The following is a 20,193-nucleotide window of genomic DNA, read 5'->3' as shown; positions in this document are numbered from 1 at the left end:
CTCAACCCTAGCTGTGGATCAAGAATCCTGTGTGGAGTTAAAACAGATGCTCAAATGCTACCCCAAAAAAGGTATTTTAAGTAGAAGTAGCAAATATTATAGAGAATTATATTTTGTAAACAATGTATCAAATATCATCTCTAACCCATTATGTCAGAAAAGATCTTTTTTGGAGAGCAGACACTACTGTGTGCCATCAGACATAAAATACCTGGTTGAAGTGAATGACTACCTTGGTTTATAAGCTGCCTACTTTACCTAGAAACTTGATTAGATCACTGTCATTATAGACTGGAATTTAACATAAAGCAGTTTGTCTTAGGTTTAATAACTAAATTTCATTTAGAATTTAACTGCTGACATATCAAAAGGATCTTAACATAAGATAGCGTAAGTGATAAAAATTACAGACTGCACTAGTGTATGTCTGTTAAATTTATCTATCCATGATTTAAACCATTACCTTCCCAACAAACTTTTCTTTACTATCCTAAAGATAAAAAATTCTGAACTTAATGTAACATTAATACATTCTGCATTCTTCCTGGGTTCATTCACTTCCACCATCCGTAAGAAAACATTCAGTAGCAAGCACACAGTACAAAATTAGCAGGTTTCCAAGATTTCAAATAATTAAAAACTGGTTTTGACTACATCAGTCAAATAAAATGTATGAACATAAATACCTTAACAATTTTTGACAGCTGAGTGGGTAAAATGAAACCTAGAATTACCACTATTAGCAACCACAAATAACAGGGGGACTACATATCACAAACACATAAATAATTAATTGCATACATACAATTAATGAAGCAACAACAATCACTGTTAACAGGGAGCCATGCATTTTTCTCTCAGGAAAAATTCTTTGGAAAAGACAAAAAGCACAAACTATAAATGGTCCACATAAGAATTATTTTATTTGGTCGAATTAAGGCTCCAACTAAAACATTCATCTATTTCCTATTCAGGCCATGAAATGACAGCACTGCAAAGAAACTAGTCTATGATGTAAACCACAAAGCTAATTACAGACCAATACATGAATAATACCTAAACTATTTGGTGAAAGAAATTACAGCCCATTACTCTTAAAATCTAGGGAAAATATTTACCCCAGTGTCTTCTATAACTGTATCTCAAAGAGGGAAGGAAGGGAAGGAGAAATCACGCAGCAAGCTTGTGATATATGGGTTTTTTTTAAACAAAATAAAAAGTACTATTTACCATAAATCTATAACCACATCTATAATCTAAATATTAAAATCTCTTAAAATATGTGATAACTAAATACAGAATCATGAGCGTTCATTCTATCCATGACCCTGGGGTCACTGGGAGATTTCTAAAGCATACCTTTTAATCCACGCCATGGTACTTCAAGAACATGTTAAGGTAAGTCACAGCTTGGAACACTTCGATGCACCTCAAAACACCTCAGCCAGTGTATCTGAATCATTCTCCTTTCCTTTTGAGATCATAATGGTTCCGAAGAACTACAATGCTTCCATGTGAATGATAGTCTCATAATTTCAATGACTTAAAAACAAAAACAAAAAAATAAGGACTTAAGTGTTGGTGTGTTAAGCCACTAATGCACTGTTAACTGCTGCCATGACTAAGAAAATCAAAGAGGCTGCTGCTGCTACTCTGTCACCCTGTCATTTTTAATGTGAACCCTCAGATGAACGAGGAGTATGTGCTTCAGAGTGGTCGGAGTGACAGCTTTTGCTTTATGGAGATCCATCAACCCCCACAAATCTCTTGCCCCAACAGATTCTTCAGTTCTTCTGAAGAAATGAAAATAACCTAAAAGACAGGTCTGAACACTTGGTAGGTGCCTAACGTATTCTGTGTTGGATGAGAGCTGGAAATTACCCACACCCCTGCACAAAAGGGAACTCATTAATAAAATAGCAGAGGGTCCTGCCCAACCTGATGTTAATATTATGGAATCATTTTAATTCCACTGAAGTCATTAAACTGAAATTCCATGGAGCTCCGGTTTTTAAAGCTTTTATTTTTTTAAAAGAATTTATTTATTTATTTGACAGAGAGAGAGAGATCACAAGTAGGCAGAGAGTCAGGCAGAGAGAGAGGAGGAAGCAGGATCCCCCACTGAGCAGAGAGCCCGACGTGGGGCTCGATCCCAGGACCCTGGGAACATGATCTGAGCCAAAGGCAGAGGCTTTAACCCACTGAGCCACCCAGGCGCCCCTAAGCTTACTTTTATTAAGAGTATGCACGTCCTAAGCTTACTTTTATTAAGAGTATGCATGTATCAATGGACAATAGATGGCTAACAATCAAGTTGTACTGCGGTTCTGTGACTGCCTTGGCAGGTTGTCTGTCCCCCTTTCCTCCTCACTCCAACCCACCTTTGTTATATAAGAACATTTAAAACATTTGGTTATTAAAATGACAGGATAAAAGTTTGTATGTCACATTTTAAATCTAAGAATTCACTCTCCTCTTGCCTCAAGCTTGGCACTCTGTAACAGTTACCAGAAAGAATAACTGAAGCTACACAAAGTAAAACTAAATTACCAATACTGTATTGCTACCAATTACCATACAAATTTGCCATAAAGCAATTAAAATTACCTTAGGGATGACCGATGAGGAAATTTTTAATAAAAGCAAGCCATAAGAAGGGCTTCCAAAGGGGGGGGGGGAGTTACTGGTAGAGGTCTGTTATACTCTGGGCCTGTGGAACAGCCTGTGTCACATTACCAGACAAGAAATGGAAAATGACCAATCTCCCAGCTAGAGCTAAAAGGTATGTTGTAAGGAGAAAGTAGAACCATTTCCTGCTTGAAAAAGTAGACTCAACTGATGAAAACCTTTCATAGTCCGATGTCAGAAAATTACGTATTTCTGAGATTTAGATTTACTGCAGGTTGTGGGGAAAGCAGATTACAAAACGTAGGTCACTCTTCAGAAACCTAGTAATAGTGGCAGGATCGCATATAGGAAAGAACTCTACCAGAACAGGCAGGAAGAAACTAATGAAGAACAGAATCAAGAGACCTGGGCCAGTGAAATCATTACAGACACAGCCATCTTTTTAAGCTGATTGTTATCCCCGGACCTTTCCCACTTCAGTTTGAAGCCTTTCACAGGGTCTGTATGCATTAACAACTACCTCGAAGGGCACTGTCATGTCTTCCTACATTCTGCTCCTCCAAATAAATGTGTCCTCCACACAACTATCAGGTTAATGTTCTCAATTACAGCTCTTCTCCCTTGCACATAAAAATTAATGTCAACTATTGGGAAATAAAGCAAGTTATAATAAATATGCTAGATAACAAAGAAAAAAGACTAGATCTGGAGCACTCGGCTCATTACACCATTTAATTTTCAGAACTTCATTTTATAGAAGAGAAAATGAATACACTGTGGTAAAGTGACTGATCCAAGAAAGACTGCAATAAAAGAACTAGAACTTAAATCTAGATCTTCCGACAGAGTATAAGCACTTTTGTACTACAGTATTATTGTAGAATACTGCTGAGGAAAGCGATGGTACTGAGGCTAACACTTATCGACACTATACCATGAACTGTGCCTAGCGCTTCATGTTATTTCATCCTGATCTACCACTCCTAAGACTGACAGGGTGTTTGCCTCCTTTTACATGGAGGAAATCAAGGCTCAGAGAGATTTAAGTAATCTGCTATGCTAATCTATCTTCCAGAAGAACTCACATCCAACAGTTATGTCTGCTTTTCAACCTGGCCGATATAACAATAATTTAATTTTATAAAGCATCTCACTCAAAACCTAGTCAATGTCTGTAAATGAATTTGTAAACAAACTGCATACACATTTAGTAAAGCCACTAAGAATTAGAATCACATATAATCACTAAAGTCCAGAAACTCCATTTGATTTCTACAAATGACATCCAACATTTTCATGAAGTTATATACTTGAAGATCTTTTAAAGATTACTTGAAAATCACAGCAGATATAAATTTTAGGTGACCAAACAAAAATGAACATGAAAGGTATTCTCCTTAAGAGGGTACACTGCTGGGGCGCCTGGCTGGCTCAGCTGGTAGAGCCTGTGACTCTTGATCTCAGAGTCATGAGTTCAAGCCCCACATTGTGTGTGAAGCCTACTCCAAAAAAAAAAAAAAAAAAAAAAAAGGCCTACAGCCACATTTTTCCAACTGGGCCCTGTCCCTTAAACTGCTACCAGTATTAGCCTCAAGGGAAGAGAAATTTATTAGCTGAGGGAGGTGAGGTCATTCAGTCAGGTTATCACTAAAAATATAAACAAAATAAAACATAACAACAGAACAACAACAACAAAGGCGATGGACAGCTTCCTTCAGTGCTTCAAAACATTATTAAACTAAAAGCGAAACAAAAAGCACTGAAAGAAATCCCCCAAATTAAGAACAGGAAACTCCTAAGCAACTTCAAATTTGAATGGAAACCATGCATGGAAACCATGTATCCACACTGCATGCCACTATTTGGTAACAAGTTATGACTCAAAGTAACCATTTTTAAAATTGCTGAAACAAAGTGTTATGGAATTATTACATTTAACAGTCAAACTGTTACGGTAAAAAACCTAAAGGGTCTTTTAAAAAATATCTTCATCAGTAATAGCCTAAGCCTTCTGCAGAACTCATTTTATTAATATGCCAAATAACGAATTATAAAATGAATGCCCATTAGAAAATCTGATGCCCAACCACATACCTTTTAATTTCAAAATTAATGTGTATTAAAGTCTATGCATCTATCTACAAAACATTTCACTTCTTATAAAAGAGACAAATACATTTCCATGCAAATTGTTACAGACTCCTTCTCTATGCTATGTCCAATAGGGTAGCTGCTGTCTTTATCGTTCTAAGCCCATTATCTAACTTCCAGAGACCTGGAACACACCAGGCACTAATTATCTAAGTACGTGAAGTACACCCCATTTTGGATACATGACTGACAAATGAAAAAAAAGAAAGTTCATGATATGCTCTAAAACTAACAGGCACACAAGTATTTGAGTGAATGAAAAAAAGTATTTAGGAATGGTTTATACATGCTACAATGACAATATTGAGAACAGATTTTGAAGGAAGATGGTTTAACACAGAACACCATTTGTGTCGAATGAATTTTGTTGTTTGTAACTACTGAATATTTACCATATAACGTTTCTGAAGGTAGATCAACACTACTGCTAAAGCATAAACTTTAGAAAATTAGAAATAGATACCACTAAGTTGAAATTTTTCTGCTTTTATAAACAGCCTCACATAGTAATCTGAAATGACAATAATGAATGCATTCAACATTACTTACTAAGAAAGGACTATGAAGTTCTGACAACCTAAGAATAGTGAGATTATGGCATATCCATACAATGGAAATTATAGACAATGATACTGAAATCTGGAACGTAGTAATATGCTAATTACATATGGTTACTCAACAATACAGTTATTTTCCCACATTAGGTATGTCTGTATATATTTATTTATTTAAAAACATAGAATGTTGCAAACATATTTATAAATATCTAAGTTCCATGAGATCAGGAACCACTTCAGACATACCTCCAGCACTTAACCACAGTGCACTGAGAGAGGTGTCTTTGCACAGGTGACTATTTAAAGGTTGATGGTTAGAAAAAAGGGCTCTGAATAAGACTTCCTGGTTTTGAACTGAATCCCAGATTCACAACTTAGCTATGCAATTTCAGGCAAGTTAATAATCACTAGGCACCTTAGCTTCTCCTTTTGAAAAAATGGGATAAAAGTAACATTCATGTAATGGAAAACAACAATGAGTTAATACATGTAAAGGCTTTAGAACAGTATCTGGCACATAGTGGTACACCAGTGAATGGGAGATGGGGTGGAGAAAGAGAGGCAGTGCGTTCCCAAATACCCAAGTAAATGAACGGATACTGTCTTTAAAATATAGACAGAAATGCTAGAAGCATATACAAATATTAAATTTTGCTTACCATAACCAAAAGTAGATTTTTCCGTAACAATCTGATACACACTCCAATAGATATACTGTATCGTATTCTGTCATAAATTTATTTAAATGCTAGCTGTAACCCACTAAATTGATTTCATGACAACTAGCAGGTCACTTTCTAAGCCATGGACTCCTAAGTTCTCCTTTATTTTTGTCCTTCAACTTCATGTTTCTAAACACGGGGCAAGAATATTTACCCATTAAACCAAGAATCTAAGGTCAGAAAACATTCCAAAAAAATCTTTGTCACAGATTTTTGTTTTATTCTTCCTAAATTCTACTCTTAAGCCACCAGAAATTTTAACAGAAAAAATTTAAGAGATTAAAAGCTGATACAGAAATGCGCCAGCTTTGACACATACCTAGGCAGACTTACTCTTGAGAAAATTAAATTTGGGCAAGAGAAGAACACTAAATTAAGAAAGGTATGAAAGAACACAGGTTACTGGTTTTGGTATTTAAGTGGAGAACTACATTCCCACAGGGTCTTTTCCTGATCCAGTTTCTGGTCTCCTCCTACCCATACAAAGACAACATATGTTCTAGTCTACATTGGAACTTAACACAGTTCTCAGAACACACCATAGTGTTTCAGGTCTCTGTACCTCCGCACATACTATTTCTCCTCACCACCGCCCCCCCCCACACACACACCACTAAACTGCAGGAGCAGTACATGAAATAGACTTTAACATCACATAATACAAGAATAAAGGAAAGAAAAAAAATGAAATAGGTGAGACTAGAAGTGAAAAAATTTTTAAATATCTTCAGAACCTACAATGTAAGATATGTGAGCCAAGTTGGTATTTTTACATAAATTCTCATATATTATCTATTAAAAAATGTTTAAAAACTCCGCATACTGAATTGATGAAATATAGTCTTTTAAGTTAGGTAACATAATTTACACAATGTGTTCTATGGACGCTTGAATTTTAAACAAGTTTTGTCAACCAAATACTTGGAAACAGTCTTGTTACATAACAACAGAAAATTAACCACGACTACTGTCAAAAGTATGAAAATCACGTATTCCAGGGACTTCAACTCTAGGTTTTGGCAATGCTAAAAATGATTATAAATGCTAAAGCTAAACCTAATGATTTTGAGTAATTTTCAAAGAATCTTCCTAAGAATAATGAACTATTCTGATTTCCATCCTGATAGTAAGAACATGATTCCTTTTCCAATTAGGGACAAGGGGACATCAGAACCTATAACTAAAGCTAAACTCAGGATCAACATGGCTCAATAACTAGACACTTGTGATCTAGCAATTATGAAAGATGGACTATTCAGCTAATTTTACTTTTGAGGAACCCCCAACTGGGAAAACTCTACTGAAAATGTATATCCTAAGGTTCAGCCACAATATGCCTCCATATTTTTGGAGAATTCTAGATGACACAGTATACACAGGTATTATTTAAACATAAATACACACACACATGCATACACACACATACAACTACTCTTTTTTAAACAGATTGGTTGTTAGCAAGTTATTACCTGTCCATGAGACCAAAGGTAGGAAGGCGAGGAAAGTGGAGGGGGACATGAAAAACCATTAGTTCAAAAGTGCTGAGTAATACTACTCAGCCATCAAAAGAAAAAGAGAAAGAAAGAAAGATCTTGCCATTTGCTCCCACACGGAACTAGAGGGTGCTATGCTTTAAGTAAGTAAGTCAATCAATGAAAGACAATTACCATATCATCTCACTGGTATGTGGAATTTAAGACACAAAACAAAGGATCATAGGGGAAGAGAGGAAAAAATAAAACAAGATGAAAGCAGAGAGGGAGACAAACAGTAAGAGACTCAATCACAGGAAACAAACTAAGCAGTTGCTGGAGGGGTGGGGATGGAAGGAGGGGTAACTGGGTGATGGACATTAAGGAGGGCACGTGATGTAATAAGCACTGGGTGTGATATTAAGACTGATGAATCACTGACCTCTGCCTCTGAAACCAATACATTATATGTTAATTAACTGACCTTAAATTAAAAAAAAAAAAAAAAGTACTGAGTAAAGGATGTCAGGGAAGGAAAGGTAGTAGTGGTGAAATCAATCAGCTCATAAACACTACTACACATTTATGCCAAACAACAAATTAATAGAAGCTTCTTTACAGTCCAAAACTAAAAACTGCTAAAGAGACTGAATGAAGTTTACCTCTACTTTCTTTGTACTTTTTAGGAGAGTTTCTATTATTTCTCCTCCAGCTTAGTTGCTTAGGTCTCTTTTTGTTTAAAATAAAATGTAAATTTTGGTGACTTAAAAGAGTTTGTCATCATGAGTGATACAAGAACGTGCTGATCAAATTCTGGACTTGGGAGTCAGGAATCACAGGTTAGAAACTTAGTGAGCATGTAACTTCTCACCAGTCACAATCTCTCTGTGGCTAATACAAGCACAAAACTGCAGTAACAAAGCTTACATGTGAAATCATCAAAAATACTGTCCACCTGAGGATGCATAAACATTTACTAACTTTGGAAGCACAATTTGGTAATCAGTTACAATGTCTGCTAATGCCACAATTCTAGAATCAAAATAAAACACTTTCCTAGGAATGTTTCAATTAAAATGTTCAAGAAGTACTTATGATTTGTTTAAAAAAAATTTCATACTTAATGTTTATTCCAATTATGTGGGTGATGATCCAGTCTGTGGCTCTAACTCATGCCTTCAAGCATTCTCCCCCCTCCAGACAAATTCATTAGCTTAACAAATATCTGAACAACGACAATGTGGAAGACCTTTTGTAAGCACTAAGGACATTTCAGTGCACCGATGAGACCAAAATCTTTGGCAGAGTTAACACAGTAATTAAAAATTTCATATGGTGGTAAAAGCTATGAACAGAAATGGAGAAGAAAAAAGGGCATGGAAGACAGGAGATGGGGTGCAATTTTTAAAATGCCCTTGCTGAGATAATATTTGAGCCAAGATATGAAGGAAGGGATGAAAGGAAGATTCCATGCAAAGGAAATAAACAGCAGGTCCAAGGATCCTGAAGCAGGAGACCAGCGTGGCTAGAACACAGAAACCGTAGGATACTAAATGAAATGTTACAGGGAGGGGAGGTGCACGCACATGTTCTTGGGGACACCACTGAGCATGAAGGCCTTTAGCTTTTTATTCTAAATTTTGACTTGAGCAAGACCAACATCTGAGCCAAGAAAGCTTAGCGGGAGTCTAGCTGGTAAGCAGAGAAAAGATGGTAAGGCAGAAGGGAAGCAGCAGCAGAGATCAGTTAGGCAGCCACTGTGACTATGGAGGTAGAGAGGACAGAGCCTTACACCAGAGTGAAAGCAGTGGACATGTCACATGTGATGAAAACTATGGGCATATTTTAAAGACAAAATGATAACATCTGCACACACTGGATGGTGGAGCTGGAGGGGGAAAAGGAAGAGATAACAGTGACTCCAAGGTTTCTTCCAGGCTCAGCAACCCAAAGGATGGAGTTACTAAGAGAGATGGAGAAGGCTTCAGATTTAAGGAGGGAGGTTTCAGTAGTTTGGTTTGAACATAATAAAGTGGATATGCTCAAATATTCTAACAGAGTTTATTGCAGTTTATCAGATCTTTCTGCCAAGGCTAGTGAGATGTGATCAGCCAAGTTAGTCTATTTAGTTCTTTCCTGCCATTGGATATTTAAAAAAAAAAAAAAAAAAAAAAACTGAGGAGGTTAAAGTTTTATTTATTGAACAAGTGTTCTGATCATCTTAATATTTTAATTATACATCCTTTACCATCTATATTTGTCAGTATTAAATAAAACATAATGTGATAAGAATATTTAAGAAAATTTCTAATTACAGGGGTGCCTGGGTGGCTCAGTGGGTTAAGCCTCTGCCTTCGGCTCAGGTCATGATCTCAGGGTCCTGGGATCAAACCCCGCATAGGGCTCTCTGCTCAGTAGAAACACTGCTTCCCCCACCCCTCTCTCTATGCATACCTCTCTGTTTACTTGTGATTTCTGTCAAATAAATAAATAAATCTTTAAAAAAAATAAAAGAAAAAATCTCTAACTACAGAAACTAATTTAAGATAGATAATCCATATTCAAACACTGTAGAGGTAAAACAAAGCAATTTCAGGTAAGAACAGCAAATTATTATCTGATGCTCTCTAGCCACTAAAACACCTCTCAGTCTCAAACCAGTAGATTAGAAAAAATAAACTTGACAGACTGCTTCCCATATGCTAAGCATCTCACTTAAATTACCAACTACCTTCTATTAGCTTATCTTTTACAATGAGGCTGAAAGAAATTAAAAAATCTAAAGAGCTAACCTGTAACTTTAGCCATCCTAGAAAGAACTAGTTTAAGTCTCCAGAGACTCCTTTTAATATGCTGTTTTAATTTTCCATTACCATCTTCATCTATATTTTGTATTCTCTGTGTGCTTTTTTAATTTTCCAGTGCCAAATGTTATCAAAGTTGGATATGCAGCAATATGTGTAGGTATATCTTTTGGTAAGAAAGAAACATCAAGGGGCGACTGGGTGGCTCAGTCGGTTAAGTGTCTGCCTCCAGCTCATGATCTCCGGGTCCTGGGATGGAGCCCCACATCAGGCTACCTGCTCAGTGGGGAGTCTACTTATCCCTCTGACCATCCCCCCTCTCATTCTCTCTCACTCTCTTTCAAGTAAACAAATCTTTTAAAAAAGAAGAGAAAAGAAAGGAACATCATGGAAAAAGCATGTATTAGTGAATTCCAAAACAACACATTTTCCTGAAATGGAATTGTGTTGAACTGTATTAACAAAAGTCACAATTCAGAAGATGAGCCCCAAATTACAACTCTGCCGGAGAGTAATGGACTGCAGAGAATAAGGAAAGTGAGTATGCATTTTCAAGAGAGTAATGAATAAAAAGAGAAAGGACCCTCCCCCTTGTATACTTATTCTCACTTCTTTGTTCTCATTGTAAGTTCAATCAGAAAATCATTTTGACAAAGGAATCAAGATACTGGGAACAGGTAATACATTCTGGAGGCAACTCATTCAATCCTATTTTATAAAACCTGTATCACTTAGGTTAGTTCATCAGGTGCAGGGCTGTCTTATTTCATTCACCTAATAATTCAAAATATTTTCAAAAACTGATGCCTCAGTCAACCAGACTAGAACATTTATTATAACACCTTCTGTTTGGGGCAATTTAAAGTGTACAAAACTGGAGCACCTGGGTGCTCAGTCGGTTGGGCGTCTGCCTTCGGCTCAGGTCATGATCCCAGCATCCTAGGATCAAGCCCCACATCAGGATCCTTGCTCAGCGGGGAGCCTGCTTCTCCCTCTCCTACTCCCCCTGCCTGTGTTCCCTCTCTTGCTGTATCTCTGTCAAATAAATAAATAAAATCCTTAAAAAAAAAATAAAGTGTACAAAATTGTGTACAATTGCTTAAGCCTCAAAATATTCCAATCATTATATTGAAAACCCCAGGTCTTCCAAATCCTGTTTATGCTATACCTTTACCATTATGGTATCTACCCACTGGTAGGATAAGCATTTTAGGTCTTATTTCCAATAGTCATGATTATGTATGAGTTGTACAAAGCAAGATCGTTTGTACTCATCTTTGTGGCAACAAACACTATTTCCTAACAGTGGACCTATACAAGAGTACAGTGGTTTGTACAGTTTTATCAAACTCAATTTTATTGTAATCACACTCTTAGTAACAAAACAAAAAAAGGCCTACCCCCTCCATTAAAACCAACAAAGGGGCACCTAGGTGGCTCAGTCATTACATGTCTGCCTTCAGCTCATGACCCCAGGGTCCTGGGATCAAGCCCCGCTACTGGGCTCCCTGCTTATCTGGAAGTCTGCTTTCCACCTCCCAACCCCCCTGCTCATATTCCCGCTCTGTCTGTCTGTCTCTCTCGCGTGCGCGTGCGCTGTCAAATAAATAAATAAAATCTTAAAACAATAACAACAGCAACAACAACATCAAAAACAACCCAAGTGTCCAATGGCAAATGGATGGATTTTTTAAAAAATGTATGTATATATACAACGGAATACTAAATGGAATACTATTCTGCCTTAAAAAGAAATTCTGACACACACTATATAAAATGGATGAAACTTGAAGACATTATGCTAAGTGACATAAGCCTGTCACAGAAGGACAAATACTCCATGACTCGACTTATTATAAGGTACCTAAATTCAAATTCATAAAGACAGAAAAGCAGAATTGTGGCTGCCAATTTACTTATCGAGGCTCAGGGTAGGGAGAAATGGAGACTTATTGTTTAACAGGTTCAGAGCTTCAAATTAGGAATATGGAAGAAGTTCTGGAGATGGGATGGATCATAGGTGATGGTTATACAACAATGTGAATGTACTTAGTAACACTGAACCGTACAATTAAAAATGGCTAAAATTTAAAATTTCAAGTGATGTATATTTTTCCGCAATAAAAAAAGTGAACACACCTTACAGAACTGTATCAGTGGATAGTAACTTGTTTTATTCCATATGTGTTTTTTTTAAAAAAAGATTTTATTTGACAGGCAGAGAGAGAGGGGGAAGCAGGCTCCCTGCTGAGTAGAGAGCCCGATGTGGGGCTCAGATCCCAGGACCCTGAGATCATGACCTGAGCCGAAGGCAGAGGCTTAACCCACTGAGCCACCCCAGTGCCCCTTATCTTATTCCTTATGTTTTGTTTTGTTTTTAAGATTTTATTTATTTACTTGACAGAGAGAGATCACAAGGAGGCAGAGAGGCAGGCAGAGAGAGAGGAGGAAGCAGGCTCCCTAGCGAGCAGAGAGCCCGATGTGGGACTCGATCCCAGGACTCTGGGATCATGATCTGAGCCAGAGACAGAGGCTTTAACCCACTGAGCCACCCAGGCGCCCCTATTCCTTATGTTTTAATAAAAATTTCCCTCACATTTTGCCCAAACCTATTTCTCATTCTATTTCTTATTATCTTCACAAAAAGCACACCTGTGCACTCAAAGAGCCACAACAATCTTTTACCTTCTCATCTTAAGCCACCAAGACTTACAAACTGATTTTAAATCTGTATACCTTTAAATCTGTATCCCTGTAAAGCTCAAATCTGATACCTTTCTCTCATTTCTAAGACCAAGGCCTTCATTATAGCAGATGATCATTTTAACAGCCTTATAGCCAATCTCCCTATCCTCAAAAACCTAGGCTTCACAGTTACTGCTCTTGAAATACAGCTCATATGTAAAATCTGCAGGGGAGGGCAAGGTGGCCAGAGGGGCGGGGAGTGGTGCCTGGGTAGCTCAGTTGGTTAAGCTCAAGTCACGATCTCATCCCAGGGCAGGCTCCATACTCTACAGGGCATCTGCTTGGGATCCTCTCCCTCTTCCCCAACTCATGCTCACCTGCATGTGCACACAAGGGCATGGTCTCTCTTTTTCTAAACTATATCAATCTTTAAAAAAAAAAAAAACCTGGGGCGCCTGGGTGGCTCAGTGGGTTAGGCCGCTGCCTTCGGCTCAGGTCATGATCTCAGGGTCCTGGGATCAAGTCCCGCATCGGGCTCTCTGCTGAGTGGAGAGCCTGCTTTCCTCTCTCTCTCTCTCTCTGCCTGTCTCTCTGTCTACTTGTGCTCTCTCTCTGTCAAATAAATAAATAAAATCTTTAAAAAAAGAAAAGAAAAGAAAAGAAAAAAAACCTTTTGAAAGGCTTCCAGTGTCTACTCAAGTTTAAACTCCTAACCAACACATTAAAAAGCACTTTTGTTATTTGGTCCAACCTACCTTTCTAGACTCATCTTCCACAAGCCCCTTATTTCCTATATGCTACATCAGATTCTTGACTCCCTCTTTCCTCACCATATCGACTAGGCCCTCCTGCCTCTTTGCTTTTACTCATGCTTCCTCATCTGTACAGAATCCCCTTGGTTTCCATTCCTATTGAAATCTATTCATCAACTCTCACATACTGCCATATATATAGCATATATATATATATATATATATATATATATATATATATATGGGTGTAAGTAATAGAAACTTTTGGAGAACAACTTGGCAGCATCTATCAAAACTATAAATGAATATATCCCTACAATTCCACTTCTAAGTACATCCTGTAAAAATATTCATGCAAATGTGGCACACAAAGATATTTACTACACTGTTGTTCCTAAAAGAGAAACATCTAGTTGTACACCAAATGGGAACTAGCTCAATAAAACTGTTACAACTGGGATGCCTGGGTGGCTCAGTCGGTTAAGCATCTGCCTTCAGATCAGGTGGTGATCCCGGGGTCCTGGGATTGAGTCCCACATTGGGCTTCTGGGTCAGCAGGGAGCCTACGTCCTCTGCCTTCTGCTCCCCCTGCTTGTGTGCTCACTCTCTCTTCCTCTCTCTCTCTTTCTCACTCTCGCTCTATCTCTGGTAAATAAATAAAATCTTCAAAAATAAAATAGTTATATCTATATTATGAACAGAGAATAACACACTGATTGAAAAAAAGAGCAAACTAATCCTAAATATATGCCAAGAAAGAACTCAAGAGTTACCATTAAATTTTAAAAATAAACATAACATATAAGATATGAACACAATATGAGCCATCTTCCCTGAAGAAAACCCAAACTATATGTATGTACTGTAAACATGTAAGTACACGGAAAATTGTCTGGAAGAATATAACCCAAGTTTTTTACAGTGGTTACCTCTAGGGGAGGGACTTTTAAACTACTTAATAATGATAGAAGAGGGGCGCCTGGGTGGCTCAGTGGGTTGGGTCTCTGCCTTCGGCTCAGGTCATGATCTCGGGGTCCTGGGATCGAGCCCCTCATCGGGCTCCTTGCTCAGTGGGGAGCCTGCTTCTCTCTCTGCCTCTGCCTGCCTCTCTGCCTGCTTGTGATTTCTCTTGCTCTCTCTCTTTGTCAAATAAATAAATAAATAAATAAATAAAATCTTAAAAAAAATAATAATGATAATGATAGAAGAATATATTCTTGTTTTAACTGTTAACATGTCGTAGGTCACAAACAAGCAGGAAGAACCTACACAGACAGATGAGAACAGACTCACTCCTGATCTATTTGGCCTGATCTAGTTCCTACTCTATTTAGCCAATGATACGGAAGTTAACGGAATGGCAGTGGCTATACAGAGCAAAAGCACATGAAGTCTATCTTGGCACAGACTTACCTTGGCACTCACAGCTGTGAGTCACACACTCGGGTGCAGATCTAGCAGAAAACTGCCACATTCTCACTAGGCCACTACTCAGGCTTACTTTTCAACTGACTTTGTTTTCTCCATTTAAAGGAATGTTTACAAACACTGGCACTCGCAGCTTGTGAATAAACTCATCAGTTTCTAACAAGAACCACATCTTGAATGGGAGGGGTGGAGGACAGAGCCAATATTTAGGTATTCCTGAACAAAATCTCCTGCGTCCAGATTTCCAGAACTGGTCTTCCTCCAGCATAATTTAAAAAGTTTAAAAATAAGAGGAAGAAAAAAAATCCTTGAAGTATTGCTGAAACCCTTAGTCTGAATGAATCATTTCTTCTCCCATACCGCAAGGTTCCTCGTGAAATGTCTCTTATTTAGAGGACCCATTGTGTTCTCTTTACATTATAGTTATGAGCACTAACAGATTACCCACTGAAGGCATAAACTACTGAGGACTAAACTTTCTTAACTGATCTCTTATACCTTTTGAATACCTTAAGGTATTCAAAAAATTTTTTTGTTTAAGATTTTATTTATTTATTTGACAGACAGAGATCACGAGTAGGCAGAGAAAGAGGGGGAAGCAGGCTCCGATACCGGGCTTGATCCCAGGACCCTGGGATCATGACCTGAGCAGAAGGCAGAGGCTTTAACCCACTGAGCCACCCAGGCGCCCCAAGGTCTTGCCTGGAGCAGGTTTTCAAGAAACGACTCTGAATTCCATTTGTTGAAAATATTCCAGTATATGATACTAGATAGTTCACAGGGTATTTTTAACTTCAGAAATAAAAATGTCAATAGGCAACATCAATTAAAAAAAACTCAATAATAAGTTTTAAATGGAGTTCCATTTCAATTTACACAAAAAAGCTACTCAAAAGCTACACAAAAGCTACTCTTTTTTTATTAGAATTGCTTTTGGTTTGGGTTAGTATTCAAGAGAAGAGTTCCATGGATTTTCAGTAGTCTGCCCCCATCCTGTATGCCCCAATATAAGCTTTATTACTTTCAAGGAAGGATTTTGCAGGATTCGAGGTTTGTCAAGATATATATGGCACCGTGGCAGAAGCTCCTGCATGCATGAGACAAAACAATTCCTATAAACCTTCTGCATATATGGACTTAATAAAATGCCATGAATTAGGGTTTTTTTTTGTTTGGTTGGTTTTGTTTTAAAATACTGTCAGGTAAACTCCAATCCTACAGACAAAACAATGAAATGTGTATTAAAATAGCTACCATTAGGATGAAAATGCAGAAGTAGAGATTAATGTTACTTTGCTTTTAAAACAATTTAAATGACTTTTTGTTGATCTTTAAACAAAGACCAAGGATATCATAAACAATAACAACTTATTGTGATCCCAGACAAAGCAGACATGCAAGACATACACACACACACACACACACACACACACACACACACACACCCCACACACCCCAAAAAGGCTCTTAGCATACTTCCCTTCTTAACTAGAGAAGCAGATATTACAAAGTGACTGTACTGAGTAATCTACTGCATAAACTAAGCCAGTAGGTTCTACCCAACATACATATAATTCCAAATATAAAAACATACTATCATAAGGGAAAGCTCATAGCAAAAGACAAGACATAGTTTGTATAGAAAACAGGGCATCTAAAGATATTCTGATAGACACAGTTGCCTTGAATTAATTCTCAAAATATAAAGCATTCTCAAAAAAAAAAAAAAAAATTGTTTCAAGTGATGCTTGGAGACCTAAGTATGTGATTAAATGGGTTCGGGTACCAATTCCAACATGGGGAGGGGGTTTCCTACCCAACAAGCAATTTTCTGGACACAAGCACGATGTCCTACAGTTCAGCTCAATTCTGACACTAACCAGAGACAGTTCCCCCAGGTAAACAGTTCTGTCCCAAAAGAGTGCCCACCACTCCCACTTCAGATGGTAGTTGCAAGTCAAGGTTTTACCTGTGCTTCTGACAGACCAACTAGACTGGAGGCTCCAATGACCTTCTTGGGTTTGAAGGATTTGCAAGTGCAGCTCACAGAACTGAGGGAAACATTTTACTTACTAGATTTCCTGTTTATTATAAAAGGATATAACTAAGGAAACGCCCAAGGGAAGAGATGCAGAGAGGAAGGTATGGGGAAGAGGCAAAGAGCTTCCATGCCCTCTCCAGGCACAACACTCTCCCAAGTGAAACCTCCCAAGTAAACAACTCACCTGCAAATGTTCACCACCTGGAAGCTCTCTGACCCTTGTCCTTCTGGGTTTTAGTGGAGGCTTCATTACAGTCATGATTTATTAAACCACTGGCCTTTGGCAACTGGTACAACCTACAGAGGTGGTGAAGAGCATAGGAGGACTGAAAGTTTCAACCCTCTAAACACAGGGTTGGCTCCTCTGGCAACCAGCCCCCATCCTAAGGTGCTTTCTGAAATTCATCTCATTAATACAAGAAAGAAACCCATAGCACTCTCACTGCCTAGAAAATACCAAGGGTTTTAGCAGCTGTGAGCAGTGCACTAAGGGCAAAGATCAAAATATATATGAAAAAGACTGTGCGGTCATCAGACTGACCAAATACATACTTCTTATAAATCACAATATCACAGTAGTCAAATATTTATGTCTTAATTTCTCCCTGATCTAAATATTAGGGAGTCATACTGCTCTACTTCCCTATCTCTATCTGAAATCTTAGTATTTATGTTTCTCATAGATCAGAGATTACATATTAAATCTGTATAATACTACTAAATTTATTGGTTAAATCAACAGCATTAGAGGAAAAGTTATGTGCCTTAATAAAGCAAAAATTTTTCAAGTAATTACTTAGGTAATCCAAAATTAATGTGTAAAACATGTTAACTCCTGGGAACATTTCTTTCCTTTACAATTACATTTGGATGAGGCAAATAAATTTGTTCATCTTCTTTAACTGTCAATTTAAAGTAAACAGTTATTCAAAATCATGTTTCTTACCAAGAGTTGGCCTGCCTACATTTTCTTAATCTGTCCCGATGCAAATCCAGAAGCCACACAAGCAGGTTATTACTCTGCATATATCCTCATCTCCTACTCTCACACCTAACATGTTCTCCACATCAAATGAGAGCGACCCTGCACTTACCATTGGTCAGGCCAAAACCCACGGGGCCATCTCTGACACCCCTCTTTATTTCACGTACCGTATACAATCTAGGTACACTCTGTCTCAGGATCTTTACAGGTGCTGTTCCTACTTGCCAGAATGCTTTTCCCCCCACATACACGCATGCTTCAATTCTCACTCTATCCTTAAGGTTCTTGGCTCAAATCTCACCATCTGAGTGAGACCTTCCATAAGCACTTTATCTGCTGCAACCTCTTCCTGACATGATACTCCCTAACCCCAACTTTTCCTTCTAACACCCTTACCTCAATATTTTACTTATTTGTTTTTTGTCTCTCTCTCACTAAAATGTATTTTTAGCATGACTTTTTTTTTTTTTTTAAGTAACTCAAACTCATGACCCCAAGCTCTACCAATGAGCCAGCCGAGCACCCTTTCTCACTAAAATGTAACCTCTATACACTGGCAGAGATTGTTTGGTTTTGTCCACCAGTATATCCTAGTACCCAGAACACAGATGACACTCAAAAATCTTTGAATTTATCATTAGAGCTCATTTTATGTCAGATGATCCCAATCTGAGGAAAGAGATGTGGCACAGTGTAAAGGATTGGTAATGGTGCTCTCACTGACCCACTTGTTTCGGCATATTGCTAATTACCTACTTCCATGAACTGAACTCTCAGGAAACAAGGAAATACCTTAGGATGATCTCAACAAATCAGACACTGGAGAAAATACTAATAATCAAACAGTCTAAATAAATAAATCACAGAAGGGTACCTCTTTCCTAGTATTCGCTCTTTATCAAGCAAAAATAACGATTAGGTAATCACATGAGAATATAACAAGACAGTGAAGGGGCACCTGGCTGGCTCAGTCCATAGAGCACACAACTCTCGACCCTGGGATTGTGAGTTTGAACCCCAAGTTGGATACAGAGATTACTTTTTAAAAAAGAGAGAGAGACAAGACAAAGATAGAAATAACCGAGGTAACTTTTTAAAAATATAGGTGCATATCTATTATCAATAATAACTTCACACTACATATAAATTTCACCCTGGAAATATTAGCAAATGACAGTATAAAGCAATCACAACTAGCAAGATACTTAAAAAATTAAGTACTAAACACATACCATATTGCTCCAGGTTGTGATTTTTTCTCTCCAGCAAGGTTTAAGAGTCGTGACTTCCAGCTCAGAACTTTGGAAAATTTCCCTGAATTTAACTATATATATATATATATATATATATATATATATATATATATATATATATATGTATATATATGTATATATGCCACTTTGGCTTGTGGTTTCCTATAAAACAGTTTAAAATAAGAAGACACCGGGACGCCTGGGTGGCTCAGTGGATTAAGCCGCTGCCTTAGGCTCAGGTCATGATCTCAGTGTCCTGGGATCGAGCCCTGCATCGGGCTCCGCATCGGGCTCTTTGCTCAGCGGGAGCCTGCTTCTCTCTCTCTCTCTCTGCCTGACTCTCCACCTACTTGTGATTTCTCTCTCTGTCAAATAAATAAATAAATAATCTTTAAAAAAAAAAAAAAAAAAGAAAAGAAAAGAAAGACACCTACCATGGGGAAAGACTTGTTCTTCCAGCTGTAGTAGAAGAGGGCTGAAATATGACTTGGGGAATACCATGAACATAATCCAAAATGTATTTTCTGTCAGTGAATTACTGTATAAATCTACACATATGACATTGCTGAAAATCATGAAGACTATTATTAGAAAAAAATTACATAGTGTGGAAATACCATGTAGTTGGTAGTACAGATGGTTTTTCTAATATGCCTCAGTTTATAGTCTACTGACTTCTGCATGAAATGCAAAAATTTCTAAGAAAATAATTATG

At 37.7% G+C, this 20,193-nt stretch overlaps 1 protein-coding gene across 4 annotated transcripts in view; it reads right to left on the bottom strand.

The window, feature by feature from the left end:
• RBPJ (recombination signal binding protein for immunoglobulin kappa J region) overlaps positions 1-20,193 on the bottom strand; it is a 215,192-nt gene that overhangs the window by 66,436 nt on the left and 128,563 nt on the right. The window contains exon 2 of one of the 4 annotated variants that reach the window (XM_032334029.1): positions 1,360-1,542. The exons of the other annotated variants lie outside the window; for them this stretch is intronic. Within the exon in view, the coding sequence (XP_032189920.1) occupies positions 1,360-1,376 (17 nt within the window). The 5' untranslated portion in view covers positions 1,377-1,542. The remainder of the gene's footprint in view (positions 1-1,359; positions 1,543-20,193) is intronic. 4 annotated transcript variants of the gene reach the window in all.

This window comes from Mustela erminea, chromosome 2 (genome assembly GCF_009829155.1).
Source record: "Mustela erminea isolate mMusErm1 chromosome 2, mMusErm1.Pri, whole genome shotgun sequence".
NCBI classification, from domain to species: Eukaryota; Metazoa; Chordata; class Mammalia; order Carnivora; family Mustelidae; genus Mustela; species Mustela erminea.
Note: the sequence above shows the minus strand (reverse complement) of the source record. Positions and strands in the feature narration are given on the sequence as shown.